Source organism: Rhinoraja longicauda, chromosome 4 (assembly GCF_053455715.1).
Source record: "Rhinoraja longicauda isolate Sanriku21f chromosome 4, sRhiLon1.1, whole genome shotgun sequence".
Classification (NCBI taxonomy): Eukaryota; Metazoa; Chordata; class Chondrichthyes; order Rajiformes; family Arhynchobatidae; genus Rhinoraja; species Rhinoraja longicauda.
In genome coordinates this window covers 14,274,295-14,296,659 of record NC_135956.1, presented here as the reverse complement: position 1 = coordinate 14,296,659, position 22,365 = coordinate 14,274,295, and the positions used below count along the sequence as shown (strand labels likewise).

At 44.9% G+C, this 22,365-nt stretch overlaps 1 protein-coding gene across 1 annotated transcript in view; it reads right to left on the bottom strand.

Annotated features, from left to right (window-relative positions):
- mmp16a (matrix metallopeptidase 16a (membrane-inserted)) overlaps window positions 1–22,365 on the bottom strand; it is a 182,740-nt gene that overhangs the window by 96,972 nt on the left and 63,403 nt on the right. Inside the window, exons 3-4 of the mRNA XM_078397236.1 lie at window positions 13,003–13,116; window positions 2,212–2,516 (exon numbers count right to left, since the gene is read on the bottom strand). Coding sequence (XP_078253362.1) covers window positions 2,212–2,516; window positions 13,003–13,116 — 419 coding nt within the window. The remainder of the gene's footprint in view (window positions 1–2,211; window positions 2,517–13,002; window positions 13,117–22,365) is intronic.

The window sequence follows — 22,365 nt, the reverse complement described above, 5'->3', positions numbered from 1 at the left end:
GGAGAGGGTCCAGAGGAAGTTTACAAGAATGATCCCAGGAATGAGTGGGATAACTTATGATGAGCGTTTGACAGCACTGGGCCTGTACTCACTGGAATATAGAAGAATGAAGGGGGTGGGGGGGGCCTCATTGAAACTTGCCGAATAGTGAAAGGCTTGAATAGAGTGGATGTGGAGAGGATGTTTCCACTAGTGGGAGAGTCTAGGACTAGAGGTCACAGCCTCAGAGTTAAAGGACATTCTTTTAGGAAGGAGATGAGAAGGAATTTCTTTGGTCAGAGGGTGTTGAATCTGTGGCATTCTTTGCCACAGAAGGCTGTGGAGGCCAGGTCAATGGATATTTTTAAGGCAGAGATTGATGGATTTTTGATCAGTACGGGTGTCAGGGGTTATGGGGAGAAGGCAGGAGAATGGGGTTAGGAGGGGGAGATAGAGCAGCCATGATTGAATGGCGGAGTAGACTTGATGGGCCGAATGGCCTAATTCTGCTCCTGTTACTTATGAACTTTCTTATTCTGATGTATCATTTAAACTGGTCAGGCTGTGCAGCAATGCCCCACAGTCAAGTGAATTGTGGAAGAGACGAGATATGATAATGTGAATATAGCCTTCAAAGAGATGTCAGGGTAATGCATCTTGATTAACAGCATCTTTTGAAATGAAGCAGCTGAGGCCTGAATTTTCTCTTTATTTTAGTGTTGTCCCTAAAGATTAAAAAGTAACCCTGTCAGTCTCTAATGTATTTATCGGATCAATTCTTAATATCGTTTATAAATTACCTGCAAGGTCAAGCCACCTTTTACAGTATGTGGAAACAAAGAACTGCAGACGCTGGTTTACACAAAAGGACAAAAAGTGCCGGAGTAACAAAGTGCTTGGGTGTCAGGAGTTCCTAACCTCAGAAGTTCTAGAAGCAGAATTAGGTCACTTGGCCCATCAAGTTTACTCCGCCATTCAATCATCTTTCCCTCTCAACCCCATTCTCCCGCCTTCTCCCCACAACACCTGACATCCTTACTGGTCATTCTCCACCTTAGAAATATCCATTGACTTGGCCTCCACAGTCGTTTGTGGCAATGAATTCCACAGATTCACCACCCTCTGACTAAAGAGGGTTGTGGGGAGAAGGCAGGGGAATGGGGTTGAGAGGGAGAGATAGATCAGCCATGATTGAATGGCAGAATGGTCCAATTCTGCTCCTATATCATATGATCCTATGAACTCTGCAGGTGAGGCAGCATCTCTGGAGAACATGGATAGGTGACATGAGTAGGAAAGAACTGCAGATGCTGGTTTAAATCGAAGGTAGACACAAAATGCTGGAGTAACTCAGCGGGACAGGCAGCATCTCTGGAGAGAAGGAATGGGTGACGTTTCGGGTCGAGACCCTGAAGAAGGGTCTCGACCCGAAACCTCACCCATGGATAGGTGATGCTCGGTTAAAGGAAAATGGTTCTACTGGTTAAGGGAAAATGTAGAGTGGGGAGAAGGGGTCGTCACTGGGAGGCACCTCATTTTTATAAAGGTCTGATTGTATTTTAAATGCTCGGAGTTGTATTTTAATAAATAAAATGCTGGAAACTCCCAACAGGTCAGGCAACATCTGTGGAAAGAGAGTCGAAAGAGTCTGGCGTCTGAAGAAGGGTCCCCCACCTGCAACATCACCTCTCCGAGTTCTCCAGAGGTGCTGCCTAACCTGCTGAGTTATTCCCTCACTTTGTGTCCACCTTTTACATCTGTTTCATCACAGTTTGCAAACATCAAGTGTGATTCAAACCAAGAAATGTTTTTTTAAGTTTAGTTTAGCGATACAGCACGAAAACAGGCCCTTCGGCCCATCGAGTCTGTGCCAACCAGTGGTCCCCGCACATTCACACTATCCTACACACACCAGGGACAATTTTTTTAAACATTTACACCAAGCCAATTAACCCTCAAACCTGTACATCTTTGGAGTGTGGGAGGAAACCGAAGATCTCGGAGAAATCCCACGCAGGTCACGGGGAGAACGTACAGACAAGCACTCCGTACAGACAAGCACCCGTAGTCGGTATCGAACCCGGGTCTCCGGCGCTGTAAGGCAGCAACTCTACCTGCTACGCCACTGTGCCGCTCTGGTCACGGCTGTTTCAATACCGGTTTAATAAGCCTGTGCATGCATGTGGAATCTCAACAAACTCTGCAGATTAAATTTGAGGAACAGATTCTTACCGTCGTGATTCGGGTTTCCGAGCGTCCAGGGCTCGTCGGAGTCGAAGTGAGTGTCCCCGCCAATGCCAGGCCCCGGGAAATAAGCGTGTGCAAGGAAGCCACCTTCGCCATCAAAGGGCGAGCTATCGCCGTGGAAGCCAGAAGCAAAAATAATTGTAATGTCCACGTCCCTTTTCTTGCTCCCCAGCTCATCGTATGCGATTTCTTCAAAGGTCAGCGGAGTTACATTCTGCCAAACGTCAAAGGCTCGCCGGATCGCCCTGTGCGTCTCCATCTTCCCTACTTTAGGGGTGAAGTTCTTGATGCTGTCGGCCAAATTAAAAAAAAGAAGACGATTGTTTTAGTTGAGTTTAGAGTTTACAGTAACGGAAACAGGCCCACCGAGTCCGCACCGACCAGAGATCCCCGCACACTAACACTATCCTTCCTACACACACCCAGAACAATTTTACTCTTATACTGAGCCAATTAACTTCAAACCAGTGATCCGCACACACTGGCACTATCCGACACACACGAGGGACAATTTACAATGACACCATGCCAATTAACCCACAAATCTCTGTCTTTGGAGTGTGGGAGGAAACCGAAGAAGTTCCTGGAGAAAACCCACGCCGGCCATGGGGAGAAGGTACAAATTCCCTATAGACAGCACCCGTAGTCGCTATCGAACCCGGGTCTCTGACGCTGTAAGGCAGTAGCTCTACCGCTGCGCTATAGTGCCGCCCATGGCACGCTACGGTAGAATGTTAACGACTCTGGCACCTGTTTAAAATCATTTCTTTTGGATTTTGAGTTGAGTTCAGTTTATTGTCACGTGCACTGAGGTACAGTGGAAAGCTTTTGTTGCGTGCCAACCAGTCAGCGGAAAGACAATGCATGATTACAATTGAGCCATTTACAGTGTACAGATACATGATAAAGGGAATAACGTGAATAACGTTTAGTGCACGAGAAAGTCCTGTAAAGTCCAATGAAAGATAGTCAGATGGTCTCCAATGAGATAGACAGTAGCTCAGGACTGCTTTTCTAGTTGTTGGTGAGATGGTTCAAGTTGCCTGATAACAGCTGAGAAGAAACTGTCCCTGAATCTAGAGGTGTGCATCTCATACTTCTGTATCTTTTGCCTGATGGGAGAGTGGAGAAGAGGGAGTGGCCGGGGTAAGACTGGACCTTGATTATGCTGGTGGCCTTGCCGAGACAGTGTGTGGTGTAGATAGAGTTAATGGAAGAGAGTTGGTTTGTTGGTTTGTGGTTTGTGTGATGGTCTGGGCTGCGTCCACAATTCCCTTCAATTTCTTGTGGGCTTGGGTGGACCTGTTCTGAGCTAATTGGCTGCTTAAGACTTCAGAACTACTGAAAAAGGTCACTAACTGACGTGGCTAACCTCGTAAATATCCTTAACTTACATAGGCTTATTATTGTCACGTGTACCGAGGTACAGTGAAGAGCACTCTATCTAATCAGACCAAGTATACCATATATAAATACAATCAAGTCAAACTCAAATACAATAGAGCAGAGGGTACAATATAGTTCTTTGTAGCAGACTGTTCCATAGACAAAGTCCAACGTCTACAATGGGGTAGAGGTGAATAGGACAATACAGTAGCTTATAGAAGGACTGTTCAGAAGTCTGAAGAAGGGTCTCGACCCAAAACGTCACCCACTCCTCTCCAGAAATGCTGCCTGTCCCGTTGAGTTACTCCAGCTTTTTGTGTCTATTTACAGGGGAAGAAGCAGTTCCCAAGTCTGGCAGTGCATGCTTTTAAGCTTCTGTATCTTTGGAGATGGATAGAGAAAAAGTGCGGAGACAGGCCCTTCGGTCCACCAAGCCTGTGCCAGCCAGCGATCACCCAGTACATTAGCCTACACACACGAGAGACAATTTTACAACTTACCAAAGCCAATTAACACTATAAACCTGTACATCTTTGGAGGAAACCGGAGCACCCAGGGAAAACCCAGGCGGTCACGGGGAGAACATACAAACTCCGTACGGACAGCACACCTAGTCGGGATCGAACCCGGGTCTCTAGCGCTGTAAGGCAGCAACTCTCCCGCTGCACCACCAGTGCAAAGGCAAAAACAATGACCCCCTATTCAGTTCGGAGCTTATTTGGAGGTAGTAGTGTTTAAATAGCCTGATAGTTGTAGGCCCCATAACAAAGATGTGCCAAATGATTCTCTTTTTTGGCAATGTAATTAGAACAAATGTAATCCTGGGCCTGTATCTCAGGGCTTACAGTATGAAAGAGTATAAATAATGTCCAACATTGTACATGGCCGTAATTAGTCAGCAATTACAAGTTTTAGGAATCCCATTATGGGAAGGATATAAAAGGAAATAAACCATATGGCAAAGGGGAAAAGATTTAATAGGAATCTAAGGGGTGACTTTTTCACACAAAGGGTAGTGGGTGTATGGAGCGAGCTGCTAGAGGAGGTAGATGAGGCAGGGAACATCCCAACTTTTAAGAAACAATTAGATGGGTACATGGATAGGACAGGTTTAGAGGGATTTGGGCTACACGCAGGCAGGTGGGACTAGTATAGTTGGGACATGTTGGTCAGTGTGGGCCAGTTGGGCTGAGGGGCCTATTTCCACACTGTATGACTCTATGAAGATATGGGTAGATTCATTAAAATATTATCAGAGATCATAGAATCTTTTAAGCTACATCCACCTTCCTTTGTCCCGCCCCCCTGACATCAGTCTGAAGAAGGGTCTCGACCCGAAACGTCACCCATTCCTTCTCTCCCGAGATGCTGCCTGACCTGCTGAGTTACTCCAGCATTTTGTGAATAAATACCTTCGATTTGTACCAGCATCTGCAGTTATTTTCTTATAGAATCTTTAAGCTGCATGATACAGAAGGAGGTTTCTCAGCTTATAATTTCCAGTCAGCCAGACATTGCCGCATCATCTGTCCTTTGTGGAAAGCTTTTTCCAGACCAACACCTTTGACCACAGAGAGACACAGAAAGCTGGAGTAACTCAGCGGAACAGGCAGCATCTCTGGAGAGAAGGAATGGGAGACGTTTCGGGTCGAGACCCTTCTTCGGGACCTTTCTTGACCCGAAACGTCACCCATTCCTTCTCTCCAGAGATGCTGCCTGTCCCGCTGAGTTCCTCCAGCTTTTTGTGTCTATCTTCGGTGTAAACCAGCATCTGCAGTCCCTTCCTCCACCTTTGACCACGTCCGTCGGGCAGTGTTCAGCACGGAACGTCCTGCAGGCACTGCGGGGAAATTACTCCATGGATCCTGTGCAGTGGTTCCCTGAGCAGACTGCCCAGCTAGTCCGGCCATATACCTCATCGCCAGAGTAATCGGTGGAGTAGACTTGATGGACCGAATGGCCGAATTGTACTCCTATCGCTTACGGCCTCACGACCCACCAACGAGCACCAAGACCTGGCTTGGCTGGCGATGAGGAGAGCCCTCCCAGTCAGATCCTTCCTGCACCATCGGAACCTCACTACCGGCGCAGGCTGCCCTCGGGACGGCCACTGCGGAGAGGAGACGGTTGCCCAAGCTAACCAAAAAGAGAGAGCCACTGAGGATGATGACTATTACTTAAGCACCCTTAAGGTCATAAGGGATAGGAGTAGAATTAGGCCATTCAGCCCATCAAGTCTACTCCGCCATTCAATCATGGCTGATCTATCTCTCCCTCCAAACCCCATTCTCCTGCCTTCTCCCCATAACCTCTGACACCCGTACTAATCAAAAATCTATCTATCTCTGCCTTAAAAATATCCACTGACTTTGCCTCCACAGCCTTCTGTGGCAAAGAATTCCACACATTTACCACCCTCTGACTAAATAAATTTCTCCTTATCTCCTTTCTAAAATAACGTCCTTTGATTCTGGGACATCCACTCTATCCAAGCCTTTCACTAGTCTGCACGTTTCAATGAGGTTCCCCCCCCCCCTCATTCTTCTAAACTCCAGCAAGTACAGGCCCAGTGCTGACAAACGCTCATCATAGATGAACCTACTCATTCCTGGGATCATTCTTGTAAACCTCCTCTGGACCCTCTCCAGAGCCAGCACATCAATCCTCAGATATGGTACTTTTTCGGATGGTACTTTCTGGTGATACAACATACAAACAGGGTCCTGACTTCAAGTTTATAATCCTAAGCACCTCGTGTTTGATGCGTTTATAAAATAGCGCGCTTTGTTCCTTTAATACAAAAGCTTGATTTACAAGCTGTTATTTTTGGAATAATGCGCTTTAATTTACGGCTGCCAGCGTATACGTTTAATTTACACGTTTTTGAATTATGCGCTACATTTCGAGCACATAACCCTCGCGTAAAATGCACGCTGCCTGCACATGATATTTAATAATACACGTGTAATTAAAGATTAATATGTGTAGGAAGAAAAAGCAGATGCTGGTTTACGCTGAAGATGGACTCAAAAGACTGGAGTGACTCAGAGGATCAGGCAACACCTCTGGAGAAAAAGAGCAGGCGATGTTTCAAGTCGGACATCGGAAGAAGGGTCCTGACCCAAAATGTCACCTACTCCTTTTCTCCAGCGATGCGGCCTGATCCTCAGTTACCCCAATATTTTGCATCGATCATCGGTGTAAACCAGCATCTGCAGGGTCTGAAGAACTTTTCCTACCCTAAACATCACAGACTCCAGAATTACAGCCTGGCCCGCTGAGTTACTCCAGCATTTTGTGTTTACCTATGGTGAACGATTAATTTCTCTCCTGCTGTGTAAGATTTATTTCTCCCACTGCAAGTCGATATGCAGAAAATTCCAAGGATATGCAGGGAATCACTTGGACATGCAGGGAATGGAGAGATATGGATTAGGTGTAAGCAGATAAAGAGTTGGTCGGCATCATGTCTTAGCATGGTCTTGACATTGTGTGGGTCGAATGGCCTGGTCTTGTGCTGTATTTTTCTAGGTTCCATATTCTATAAAATCTTAAGTTTTTTTAATGATTTGCACTTTTACCGTTCAGTTTAGAGATATAGCATGGAAACAGGCCCTTCGGCCCACCGAGTGACCGGCAATCCCCGCACACTAACACTATTCTATATACACTAGGGAAAATTTACAATGATATCAATTATACCAATCCAATTAGCCTACAAACCCGTACGTCATTGGAATGTGGGAGGAAACTGGAGATCCGGGAGGGGAAGACAGTGGTGGGACCGCAGAGAAGAACAATGGAGGACCTGGCGTGGGGGGACCGTTGTGAGGGACAATGGAGGACCTGGCGTGGGGGGCCGCCAACAGGAACAATGGAGGACCTGGCGTGGGGACCGCCGTGAGGGACAATGGAGGACCCGGCGTGGGGGGACTACAGAGAAGAACAATGGAGGACCTGGCGTAGAGGGACCGACACGAGGGACAATGGAGGACCCGGCATGGGGGACTACAGAGAAGAACAATGGAGGACCTGGCGTAGAGGGACCGACGCGAGGGACAATGGAGGACCCGGCATGGGGGGACTACAGAGAAGAACAATGGAGGACCCGGCATGGGGGGCCGCCGACAGGAACAATGGAGGACCTGGCGTAGAGGAACCGACGCGAGGGACAATGGAGGACCCGGCATGGGGGGACTACAGAGAAGAACAATGGAGGACCTGGCGTAGAGGGACCGACGCGAGGGACAATGGAGGACCCGGCATGGGGGGACTACAGAGAAGAACAATGGAGGACCCGGCATGGGGGGACCACCGTGAGGGACAATGGAGGACCTGGCGTGGGGGGACCGTCGTGAGGGACAATGGAGGACCTGGCGTGGAGGGACCACAGTGAGGGACAATGGAGGGCCCGGCGTGGGGGGGACCGCAGTGAGGGACGGTGGGTGAACAAAGGGGGGCCCGGTGTGGGGGAGGGACTCTAGAATCCTCTGCCCAGGGAGAAGCCTGCGTTAGTTTGTTCGTTTGTTTGTTTGTTCATTCGTTCCAGTTAAGGCGCTGCGCACACGGCAGCCACCCAACAGTTACTTGACTTTTTCTTTTTTTTTCCACTTTTAATTTAAATTTAATTTCAAGTTTTCGTGCACCTTGTTTTGTGTTACGACTGTTGCCAGACCAATTTCCCTCCCGGGACGAATAAAGTCCTATCGTATTGTATCGTATCTTGGAGTAAACCCACGCGGTCATGGGGAGAACGTACAAACTCATACGGACAGTGCCCGTGGTCAGGATCGAACACGAGTCTCTGGCGCTGTCAGGCAGCAACTCTACCGCTGCGCCACCGTGCCGCCCAACGTTTATCACTCAATACCAGTAAAAGTGAGACTAATTGGATCACTGGTGCACAAGGCCCCTTGCTGTGTGTGCAAAATGTGAGCTGTGTTTGTTTACCCAACAACAATGACTGCACTTCACTAAATGGCTAGGACCCAGCATGTGGCCTTCCAGGGATACCTTTCTCATTATCAGCTAGTCATTTAAATAGAGTTAAACTTAAGGTAAAAACCAGCCACCCTCAGAGAAAACTGTAAATAGCATTACCCCGATGAACCACGGTAATTAGGCCGTGTAATGCCGGTGGTAAATATATTAAATTATCAAATGAAGGTGAGACATTTGTGCATTAACAAATATGTTAAAATGGGAGCAAAATCGCACAAGAAACTGTGCAATCTTAATCCGCCTGCAGTTTCTTACATTCTTTTACAGTTCCCAAAAGAGCAGACTGTAAAAGATAAATGCTCAATAACCATTGGACATAGAAACAGTACAGCACAGGGACATTGTGCCAAACTTCACCTACAACATTGTGCAATCCAACAAATATCTGCCTGCATGTAATCCATATCCCGTCATATACCATGTGCCTATCTAAAAGCCCCTTAAACGCCACCTTCGTATCAGCTTACTCTACCATCCCCAGCAGCATGTTCCAGGCACTCACCACCCTCTGTTCACAAGTTCGCAAGTTGTTACAGGAGTAGAAATAGGCCATTTGGCCCATCGAGTCTACTCCGCCGTTCAATCGTGGCCGATCTCTGCCTCCTAATCCCATTTTCCTGCCTTCTCCCCGTAACCCCTAACACCCGTTCTAATCCAGAATTTGTTTATCTAGATAGAGCTCTTAAGGATAGCGGACTCAGGGGGTATGGGGAGAAGGCAGGAACGGGGTACTGATTGAGAATGATCAGCCATGATCACATTGAATGGCGGTGCTGGCTCGAAGGGCCGAATGGCCTCCTCCTGCACCTAGTGTCTATTGTCTATCTCTGCTTTAAAAATATCCACTGACTTGGCCTCCACAGCCCCCTGTGGCAATGAGTTCCACAGATTAACTACCCTCTGACTAAAAAAGTTCTTTCTCACCTCTAAAAAAGCGCCCTTTAATTCTGTGGCTATGACCTCTGGTCCAAGACTCCCCCATCAGTGGAAACATCAATTCTACATCCACTCTATCTATGCCTTTCATTATTCTGCAAGTTTCTGTAAGTTTCAATCAGGTTCCCCCTTCAACCATCTAAACTCCACTGTCAAACGTTTAATGATTCCTGGAATCATTCTTGTAAACCTCCTCTGGACCCTCTCCTGAGCCTGCACACATCCTTCCTCAGATGTTGGGCCCTAATTTGCTCACAGTACTCCAAATGCGGCCTGACCAATGCCTTATGGAGCCTCTGTGTAAAACAAAATTTCCCCACAAATCTCCTTTAAACTTTGCCCCATTCACTTTAAGGCTCTACCCCCTCGTCTGACATTTCCACCTTGGGACACCAAGGTACTGACTATCCACCCTATCTATGTCTCACATAATTTCATATACCCATTTTATATATCATATATCTTTCGACAGACTTGCTTGCTATCTCCCTTGATTTTGAGAGAAATATCCATAATGGTTAGGATTTAGCCATTATCCATAAAATGCACCTCAGATGTTTCATTCATTTATATTTTCCTTTCTCAATCATGCCACTTACTGAAGCTCCGGTTTCCGCCCACACTCCAAAGATGTACAGGTTTATAGGCTGAAGATAGACACAAAAAGCAGGAATAACTCAGCGGGCCAGATAACGTCTCTGGAGAAAGGAAATAGGTGATGTTTCGGGTTGAGACTCTTCTTCATACTCGATCTGAAACATCATCTATTCCTTTTACCACAGATGCTGTCTGACCCGCTAAGTTACTCCAGCTTTTTGTGGCCACCTTTGGTGTAAACCAGCATCTGTAGTTCCTTCCTACACAGGTTTATAGGCTAATTGGCCTGGTATAATTGTAAATTGTCCCTAGTGTGTAGGATAGCGTTAGTGTGCGGGGATTGCTGGTCGGTGCGGACACGGTGGGCCGAAAGGCCTGTTTCCACGCTGTATCTCTAAACTAAAATAAACTAACCTGTCAAAAAGGTTGACAGATTACCAGCCATATTGGACCAATGTTCAATGTGTAATCTTACTCTAAAGAAGAATTATTGACAGCTGAACATCCATTTCATGGGATTCCCTTTCAAATTTATTTATTCAAATTTGCACAAATAAAATCCGATATGAACTAACAGCAGATTAAGCTTCAAGTTGGGAATTCAAAGTGAGAAAACAACTCTTCAGGTAAAGATGTTAATGGTTTACACAGCTTCTGGTCTTGGGAGGTTATTTAGTTTAGTTTAATTTAGTTTAGAGATACAGCACGGAAACAGGCCCTTCGGCCCACCGAGTCCGCACCGACCAGCGATCCACGCACATTCACACCATCCTACACACACAAGGGATAATTTACACATACACCTAACCAATTAACCTACATACCTGTACGTCTTTGGGGTGTGGGAGGAAACCGAAGATCTCGGAGAAAACCCACATGATCACAGGGAGAACGTACAAACTCCGTACAGACATCACCCGTAGTCAGGATCGAACCTGGGTCTTCAGCGCTGCAAGCGCTGCAAGGCAGCAACTCTACCGCTGGGCCACCATGCCATCATATTATGTCTTCTTGTGAAAATTAATTTCAAACAACTTCACTTTCAAACAACTGAATGCAAATACCAGCAGCAAAGCTGGACAACAATAATATATTTACTCAGGCAATTGACAAGTTTACTTACTTCTTAAAATAGTAAATATGAAACTTGTATATAAATCTTGTTGGCATCCATTCACCATTACCCACAGAATTCAAAAGAAAATCAATTTTTATTTGTCAGAGACAAACAGGCTCCTGCTAACGTCCCAGCAACAAATATACTGATAAATGCAAGGAAAATACCAAGAGTTAATGCTGAAAATCCAAGAACAGAATAACGTTTTACGTAGGACCTTCGTTTCAAAATAACGTCACAAAGTGCTAGAGTAACTCGATTGGTCAGGCAAAAAAAGGATGGAAACTTTTGTTTCAAGTTCGAGTTCAAGTTTGTTTCACTTCGAGTTCAAGTTTAGGGGCGGCACAGTGCCGTAGCGGTAGGGCTGCTACCTTACAGCGCCAGAGACCCGGATTCGATCCTGACTATAGGTGCTGTCCGTGTGGAGTTTGTACGTTCTCCCTGTGACCACGTGAGTTTCATCCGGGTGCTCCGGTTTCCTCCCACACTCCAAACACGTGCTGGTTTATAGGTTAAACTGGCTTTGGTAAAATTATAAATTGTAGGATAGTGATAGTGTATAGGGTGATTGCTGGTCTGTGTTTGACTCAGTGGGCCGAAAAGCCTGCTCCTGCATAGCATCTCTAAAGTCTAAACTGACCTTTGCCTATTGGTGATAAATAAAATTGGCACATTATTTGGAAGGAGAAATGCATCTCTAAAAAGCCTCCACTCTGACCATTAGTTGTATTTATACCATTTTCTTCTTTGCGCTTCACCTCCATTCAGTTGGCCTTTTGTGCCCAAGTGCAATATTAGAAAAAATTATCTTGATAAACCCTTTATGAATAGTGAAAGCTCTGGAACTTTAGATAGTTCCTCTGTCCCTCTCTTCCCCTCCCCCTTCCCAGATCTCCCTCTATCTTCCTGTCTCCACTTATATCCTTCCTTTGTCCCGCCCCCCTGACATCAGTCTGAACAAGGGTCTCGACCCGAAACGTCACCCATTCCTTCCCTCCTGAGATGCTGCCTGACCTGCTGAGTTACTCCAGCATTTTGTGAATAAATACCTTTATGAATAGTAATCATAAGGTCATAAAATCATAAGTGATAGGAGCAGAATTAGGCCGTTAGGCCCAAGTCTACTCCGACATTCAACCATGACTGATCTATGTCTCCCTCCTAACCCCATGCTCCTGCCTTCTCCCCTGACACCCGTACCTATCAAGAATTACTATTGTTCCTAGTGTGTAGGAGAGTGTTTGTGTATGGGGATCGCTTGTAGACGCGGACTCAGTGGGCCGAAGGACTGTTTCCTCGCTGTATCTCTAAAGTCTAGAAATGCCTTTACTGCATTTTCTATTTCACCTCTAGATATTTTTAATTTTTATCTTTCCAAGGGGGTGGCACGGTGGCGCAGCGGTAGAGTTACTGCCTTACAGCGTCGGAGACCCGGGTTCCACCCCGACTGCAGTACAGAGTTTGTATGTTCTCCCTGTGACCTGCGTGGGTTTTCTCCGTGATCTTTGGTTTCCTCCCACGCTCCAAAGTCGTACAGGTTTGTAGGTTGATTGACGGTTCAAGTGTAAATTGTCCCTAATGTGTGTAGGATAGTGCTAGTGTGCGGGGATCGCTGGACGTTGCGGACTTGGTGGGCCGAACGGCGTGTTTTCGTGCTGTATCTCGAAACTAAACTAAAAGTCGTTTCCTAATGCACATGAAGCAAAGCTGGCTATTTGGCAATGTATGAACGCAATTACCTGTAAGTGATATACTTGTGATGCCACTTCTGCCCAGTTAACGCGTACCGCTTCTGTCTAATGTTAAATCTAACGTTGCTGTCAGGCACACCACATCGGGGTCTCTTCATCCAACTGTGAAAGAGAAAAGAACACACGCTTAAAACTGCTGCATCTTAATTCTTTTTCACATAATGAAACTTATCGCTTCATTTCTTTGCAATGTTAACAAAATCTCCGCTGCACAGATCATGCAGAACAAAATGTGACAGAACAAAATCTCTCAGCTCTTTAAACAGAAGTCGCCTACTGGATCTGAACTGCTGTCTCTGGGTGAGAAATAGGCAGCATTGCGTTCTCTGCATGACACGATTCTCACTCTGTCCTTTTTCCATTGAGGTTAATGGAAAAGAATGGCACAAAACTGTGCTCAACCTTTACTACCTGTTGAGAACAATTCACATCAGCCCCATGACCTCCAATAGGCACAATAGTTGTAGACACAGAATGCTGGAGTAACTCAGCGGGTATAGGCGGCATCTCTGGAGAAAAGGAATGGGTGACGTTTCGGGTCGAGACCCTTCTTCAGACCCGACCCGAAACGTCACCCATTCCTTTTCTCCAAAGATGCTCGCTGCCCCGCTGAGTTACTCCAGCATTTTGTGTCTCTCTTCGGTGTAAACCAGCATCTGCAGTTCCTTCCCACGCAATGGTTATCACATTTTACAATAAACTTGATCAATTTTAGGTTTCAGCAAAGATTGATAAATTCTCAATTGGTACGGGTGTCAGGGGTTGTGGGGAGAAGGCAGGAGAATGGGGTTAGGAGAGAGAGATAGATCAGCCATGATTGAATGGCGGAGTAGACCTGATGGGCCGAATGGACTAATTCTGCTCCTATCACTTATGAACTTTTCCCTGGAAATCTCAAGAATCTTGTGCAGATTTAAGACCTCACTGGTGCAGTGGCCTTGCAAGTAATTATGTCACATTTGTCAATCAACTAAAATTTCCAGCAGAATCAAGATTTATCTGCTATTTATTCGTCTTGTATTTATTTGTGAGTCTTCATCAGACTTTGAGTATCTGTTAAACATTATTGCAAATAACATGTTTTTTTGTTCTGCTAAATTAAATCTAATAATGATAACTTCCCAGTTACAACCTCAGTCAAATGGGATAAATGTTGTGCCCTATCTCTGTAATTGTTCTCTATTGGGCATTAACGATACTGAACTTTAGAAGCAGGTTAGAATGTATAAAAGCCAAGATGTTGCACTTTAAATGCACGCAACTGAAGCTCAATTTCTAAACTCCTTTTGATTAAATACATTCATCTCAGTTTTTGTCTCGTGTAAAAGCTTAGAAAGGCCTTCAGGTCGATATGCTTAAATTGAGTGAAATGGTACACAGCCCAGGCCATCACACAAAACAACCTCCCTTCCATTGACTCCATTTAAAACTCACGCTGCCCCGGCAAGGCAAGCAGCATAATAAAGGACGACTCGCACCCTGGCCATTCCCTCTCCTCCCCTCTCCCATTGGGCAAAAGGTAGAGAGTGAATACGTGTGAAAACGCACACCTTCAGAATCAAGGACAGTTTCTTCCCAACTGTTATCAGGCAACTGAACCATCCTACTGCAACTGGAGAGCCATCCTGAACTGCTGTCTACCTCTTTGGTGACCCTCGGAGTATCTTTGATCAGACTTTACTGGCTTTATCTTGCACTAAACGTTATTCCCTCATCATGCATCTGTACACTGTGGATGGCTCGATTGTAATAATGCATTGTCTTTCCGCTGACTGGTTAGCATGCAACAAAAACTTTTCACTGTACCTCGGTACAACTGATAATAAACTAAACTTCACGGTTGAAAGTGAGATAAAGGAAAAATAAAAAGAACGGAAGCCAAAAGCAGGATTTTTAGTAATCACCGTCTGAATATTAATTCTGATTATCTGGCAGAAAATAAACCATGCAGTGTAATTTGGAAGTAGTGTATTTAGCAGGATGATCAGTTCAGAATTAATCCTTCCTGACCCTGGACTAAGTGCTTTAATCACCCACTAATGTCCACTTTCCAATTTGCTGCAGCTAACAGTTTGCAGTGTTAAATTGATTTATAAAAAAAATCATACTTTCTGGCCTGACGTCTTGATCCAATCCCCTTGCCATTTTTCCAGCATTATTTTTGGACTTGAAAGCATTGACCAGATCCTAAATATGCTTGTTAATTATTGGCAGTTTTCAAAGCACAGAATACCTGGAGAACCAACACGCCTTAAAAGCAGGCATAATGTGTAGGAGGGAACCTGATGGGCCGAATGGCCTAAATCTGCTCCTAATCACCTATGAATTTGTGAACTGCAGATGCTGCTTTACACCAAAGATAGACACAAAATGCTGAAGTAACTCAGCGGGTCAGGCAGCATCTCTGGAGAAAAGGAATAGGTGGCGTTTCGGGTCGAAAGGTCTCGACCCAAAACATCACCTATTCCTTCTCTCCAGAGATGCTGCCTGAGCCGCTGAGTTCAAGGCCGGAGTTACAGTTAACAATAACTGAGATCACACCACAGCAAAACTAAAACGTAGTTTAAAAACCGAGGAGAAATTTAAAACACACTCCAAACTCTCACCTCAATGTGATATTGCTACATCACGTGATAGAAGCAAGGGACAGAACAAAAAAAAATAAAGCTATTAAGATGTCATTATTACAAAATTAAGTGAACTAAAGTAAACTCTGCAGGCACCACATTTATTTCAAACCAATTGCCTAACTTTCTAGTGCCTGGTGCAGTATCAGCCTTTATCTATTCATCTTAATCAGTAGACAGATTCAGCACTGAACTAATATACCACTTGTATCCCAGGGAAACAATAATTCCAACCTCTTCATTTTCTTGGTCGTGCTTTGAATTTGAAAAACTCCTGATTTTATATTATTTCATGTTCCTCTTCATCTTAAATAACGAAATAACAGGCGGCACAATACCAGAGACCCAGGTTCGATCCTGACTACGGGTACTGTGTGTACGGAGTTTGTACGTTCTCTCTCTGACCGTGTGGGTTTTCTCCGGGTGCTCCGGTTTCCTCCCACCCTTCCAAAGACGTGCAGGTTTCTAGGTTAATTGGCTTCTGTAAATTGTCCTTTGGGAATCTCAGCTGCACGGAGGGAGAGAGGAAAGCTCTTCAGCGGGTAGTCCATAGAGCTCAGAGGACCATCGGAACACAGCTACCAGCCTTGGAGGGCATCTACAACACACGATGCCTCAGAAAAGCCACCAGCATCCACAAAGACTCTTCACACCCCTGCAACAGTCTGTTCGAACTTCTACCATCGGGCAGACGATACAAGGCCTTCTACGCTCGCACCTCCAGACTCAGGAACAGCTTCATCCCCAGGGCCATAGCTGCTATGAACCGGTCCTGCTGAGCCGGATGGTCACATCGCACAGTGAACTGGCACAGATCTACTTGCACTTTATTCTGTTTTAAAACTGTTACAATTAGTTTCATTGGGTTGTTTAAATTAATACTGACTAGCTAATTAAATTATTGCATCGTATGGGAGGCGCATTCCCAATCTCGTTGTACCCCTGTACAATAACAATAAAGATATATTGTATTGTATTGTGTAGGATAGAGTTAGTATATGGAGGTTTGCTGGTCGGCGTGGACTCGATGGGCCAAAGGGCCTGTTTCCACGCTGTATCTCTCAACTAATATAAACTAAACTAATCTAAACACATTTAAATGCCAAGATGATGCACTTTTTAGAACAAATCTAAAATATCAGAGCTTAAGATAACATTAAAATGGCACAAAGTGCTGGCGTAACTCAGCGGGTCAGAGAGTATCCCTGGAGAACATGGATAGGTGACGTTACATGACCTTAACATAACATTAGATTCAATGTGGCTAACAAGTATTGCAAATAAATATAATTATTTATTAATCATTATGCAAATATAGCTCAATCTAGATGAAGAGAAGCTCTCAAGACAATCTAATAATTGTGCAAAGTACTCAAAATTAATGGCAAATTGTTAGCTGTGGGAATAAAATGCATTTCATGCTAAGTATCACACCAGGCAATGTGTCAGATTTCAAATGAGCATGTTTACTCAACAGCGTGAGAGCATTCGATTCAATACTGGACACATTTGGTGCCTTTTGCTTTAAGCTGAAGAAATATCTGATTGCCATTCGTGCCGTCTAGTGGAGGACACCATTGGAGGTCACATTCCCTACTCACGTTCACAGGTTATAGGAGTAGAATTAGGCCATTCGGCCCATCAAGTCTACTCCGCCATTCAATCATGGCTAATCTCTGCCTCCTAGTCCCATTTTCCTGCCTTCTCCCCATAACCCTTGACGCCCGTTCTAATCAAGAGACCTGCCTTGCCAATCAGGTATCTTCAGAAGTGTATGAACTTCATACTGTCAGAGCCAAGGTTGTTCCCCCCCCCCACCCCCCCAAGGTTAGAGTAGAATCCCCCTTATCCACATTCATGGCTTCCAAGAGTCCGATGTTTACCCTGATGGTGATACTGTACCGGTTCTTATTAAGATGAGGGAGAGATGGATCAACCATGATCGAATGGTGAAGTAGACTTGATTGGCCGAATGGCCTAATTCTATTCTTATTCCTTATGACCTTACCAGCGCCTTATAGAGCCTCAACATTACATCCCTGTTTTTGTATACAAGCACTCTTGAAATAAAAGAGGTTTCTTTACTACTGATTCGACTTGCAAATTAACCTTGTGGGAATCCTGCACCAGCACTCCCAAGTCCCTTTGCGCCTCCGATTTCTGGATTCTCACCCCATTTAGAAAATAGTCTTCGCCTTTATTCCAATTTATCCCACCTGACAGGTCACCAAAACACCAGACTAGCTCATTCTCAATGGGGAAATCCATCCCATGAAAGCAGCACTCCTCCTTCTACAAACTAGTTTGCCCCTTCAGAAGAAGGTGTCATCACTGCCCTGTGCTTTGAGCCATCCATCTCCTGACCATTGTGTTTTACTCAGGGTAACAACGGCAATGTTAGCGCATCCATGTTCGAATTGGCCGTGGGGTCCCGATATTCCAGGTTCCGAACTTCAAATAGAACAGTGCTTGTCTGCCATTTCTTTTAATCTTGGAACACGGCCTGTTTCGTCAGCGAGACAAGTGCAAGATTTTACAACAATATTCAAAATCCCAGAGTGTTTAGTTTAGTTTAGAGAGACAGCACAGCAACAGGCCCTTTGGCCCACTCAGTCCACAGACACTAGTTCTATCCTACACACTGGGGATCATTTTACAGAAGCCAATTAACAAACATGTAGGAAGGAACTGCAGATGCTGGTTTACACCGAAGATAGCCACAAAATTCTGGAGCAACTCAGCAAGTCAGGCAACATCTCCAAAGAAAAGGAATAGGTGATGTCTAAAGAAGGATCTTGACCGGAAACATTATCTATTCCTTTAATACTGTGATGCTGCCTGACCCTCTGTGTTACTCCAGCATTTTGTGTCAACTTACAAACCTGCCCATCTTTGGAGTGTGGGAGGAAACTGGAGAACTTGGAAAAAATGTAACGAACCGCAGACAGACCCAAATGCAGCACACGGAACCAAGGAAGTAGTTTTAGAATGAGCTTTATTTCTACCTGCTCGTGGTCGGGGACAGAAGACTGAGGCGTTCACCAGGGTGACGACGAGGCATGAAGGTCGGGAGCAGGCAGGGTCGGCAACGGGAAATCAGTCCAAGAGAGAACGCTGGAGAGTCTTGCATGAAGGCTAAGAACAATCTGGCGAAGAGTGTGTGTGTGTGCAGGAAGGGTTTATATGCTGGCTTGATTGGTGATCTGGGGCAGGTGAGTGAACAGGTGAGGGGAGTTGGCTTAACGTGGTGGGCGTGGCTAGCAGGTGAGTGAACAGGACAGACTGTGACAAAAAATCCCTCACGGTCACAGGGAGAACGTACAAACTCCGTACCGACAGCACTGTAGTCAGGATCGAACCCAGTTCTCGGGCGCTGTAAGCCAGCAACTCTATTGCTGCGTCACTGTGCCGCCTTTTGAGATTAATATTGCAGGAGAAACCGTGAAAAGGTAGTCGGAGAGGATGTTTCCACTAGTGGGATAGTCTAGGACTAAAGGTCGTAGCCTCAGAATTAAAGGGCGTTCTTTTAGGAAGGAGATGAGGAGAAATTTCTTGAGTCAGAGGGTAGTGCATCTGTGGAATTCTTTGCTACTGAAGGCTGTGGAGGCCAAGTCAGTGGATAGTTTTCAGGCAGAGATAGATAGGTTCTTGATCAGTGCATGCATCAGAGGTTGTGGGAAGAAGGCAGGAGAATGGGGTTAGGAGGGAGAGATAGATCAGCCATGATTAAATGGCGGAGTAGACTTGATGGGCTGAATCCTACTTATGAATTCTATCACTTATGACCTTATGATAACTGATGAAGGGACTGGGAATTATGCTGCTGAAAAGATGGATTTACCTACAATAACTATAAAGAAAAGTATTTTGTTTGAACTGCACTGAAATTATCTTGTACTTCAACAAAGCGAACACTAATCTGCCTGCACACGATCCATATTTCTCAAGTCCCTGCACATCCTCCAGCACTTTGTGTTCTGTTCACTATTCCAGCCTCTGCAGTTCCTTGGATCGCCAGCAAATGTAAGCTGTTTTACCCTCTTGCCTGTAAACCCTCTTGACAATAACAATAACAGACTCACGCATTATTTCCTTCAGTTTTCACAAAATACTTGAAGATGTGATGTGAACTCAGGAAACTATTTTGCGTTTCAACATTGCAGCTGAGAATATCATCCCACCAAGACCTTTAAGGTCATAGAACTTGCATCATGATAGTTTCTTGATTAGTAACGGTGTCAAAGATTCGGGATCACGAGAGGAATTGATCGGGTAAATGTGCAGAGTCTTTATTTCCCCAGAATAGGAGAATCAAGAACGAGATGCCATGGGTTTAATTTGAGAGGGGAAAGATTTCAGAGGACCTTCAGGGACATTGAGGTCCATGGGCGTACGGTTGTCAGGGGTTACGGGGAGAAGGCAGGAGAATGGAGTTAAGAGAGAAAGACAGATCCGCCATGATAGAATGGCGGAGTGGACTCGATGTGCTGCAGAGTCTAATTCTGGTCCTATCACTTATGACCTTATTATAGAAAGAAGGTAGGAGAATGGGGTTGAGAGGGAAAGATAGGCCAGCCATCGCTGAGTGGAGGATTAGACTCGATAAGCCGAATGGCCTCATTCTGCTCCTATGTCTTATGAACTTAAAAACAATTGTTGAGATTTAAAGCAGTAACAAAGTAAAAGTCTTTAAAAGTGGGAAAATAGCCTTGTTACGTTCAATGCAATAATGGCAAAACAGCTGTTTAAGCGCTGAAAATATTGAAGCCATTCAGGGTCAAAACATGGGAATAGTTCATTCTTAGGATCATATTGAGGATAACCAATGTGATAAAAATGTTTTGGGCCAAGACCATCCATGGCAGGACAGAAGGCTTGATTAAAATTTCCCCGGTGTGGTACGAATAAAGGAATATATTATAACATTCTATGTTTGCCGGCGGTGAGATTCATGGGGCATATGGTTTCATACCCTGTGAGACATGCATTGAAATTGCTAAAACATGTCGTAGGACAAGTGCACAGCTGAATTCATCACTAAGATAGAAGATATCTATACCTTTACCAAGTTGCTAAGATGTTACAAAGTTACCAAGTTACAAAGATATCACAAAGCTGGGAAAAATAAACACAAAGGTTACCAGTTGATTTTAGCACAGTCGGCACAACTTTGTTTAGCTTAGACATACAGCGTGGGAACAGGCCCTTCGGTCCTTTACGTCAGGGCCGACCAGCAATCACCCTGTACACTAGCACTATCCTACACACTGGGGGCAATTTGCAATTTTTCAGAAGCCAATTAACCTAAAAACCTGTCCGTCTTTGGAGTGTGGGGGGAAACCAGAGCACCCGGAGAAAACCCACGCGGTCATAGGGAGAACGTACAAACTCCATACAGAATAGCACCCTTATTCAGGATCGAACCTGGGTCTCTGGAGCTGCAAAGCAGCAACTATACCATTGTGCCACCCTAAAGTCACGAACATGGAAACAGGCCCTTCGGCCCAAATTGTCCATGCTGACCAAGATGCCCCATCTAAGCAAATCCCTTTGGACCATATCCCTCAAAACCTTTCCTATCCACGTACAGTCCAAGTGTCCTTTTAATGCTGGTGTAGTACCTGCCTCAACTACCTCCTCTGGCAGCTCGTGCCATATCCCCACCACACTTAGGTGAGAGTCAGGCTACTTCATTGAACCTAACCTTGCTATTGAAACCGTGGAAAGGCTAAACGTGCTCAATTTTACTCGGGGAGAAAGAGGAGAATAACTTTAAGTAAGGAACGGATGTGTGTTCTTTGCCAATTTTCAAAAATTGCTGAGTTGCCCAACTCTCTCAGTAGCCTTACAAAAAGGCAATTTATTATCTGCCTCATTTTTGACATACACTGGAAGTCTGGAAATTGATTAACTGACTTGGAACATTAATTCCTGTCAAGTCAACTGGAAGAACTTTATTAATATGATAGCTATTTCTTATTGTCATGCAGTCTGACACCGAAATTAACTTTAACAGGCATGGAGGCACAATAATTGTGAAATTCTCTTAAATAGAATTAAAAATGTAAATACATTTTTTACCTTTCCTTTCTGGTTCCTTTCAAGCCAAAATTTATTTCCCTCTCTTTATCTCATTTTCTGCACTTGATTAGCCATTGAATAAAGCCACATTCTAAGTCCTTGCATCAATTAATTCTCACTGTTTGATTAGGAAGCAGTTCTGTCCATTCCGATATCACTTCCAGAAAACGTTATTAGTTTTACATTCAACAACTCAGCAGCCAAACCATTTTTTTCGCTGCTTCAGGGTTAAGTCTTACTAATTACAAGAATTACAAGTCTTACTGTTTACAAGAATGATCCCAGGAATGAGTAGGTTAAGCATTCTCAGGATGAGCGTTTGTTGGCACTGGGCCTGTACTCGCTGGAGTTTAGAAGAATGAGGTGGGGGGGACCTCATTGAAACATACAGAATAGTGAAAGGCTTGGATAGAGTGGATGTGGAGAGGATGTTTCCACTAGTGGGAGAGTCTAGGACTAGAGGTCATCGCCTCAGAATTAAAGGACGTTCTTTTAGGAAGGAGATGAGGAGAAATGTCTTGAAGGTGGTGAATCTGTGGAATTCTTTGCCACAGTATGCTGTGGAGGCCAAGTCGGTGGATATTTTTTAAGGCGGAGATAGGTTCTTGATCATAACAGGTGTCAGAGGTTATGAGGAGAAGGC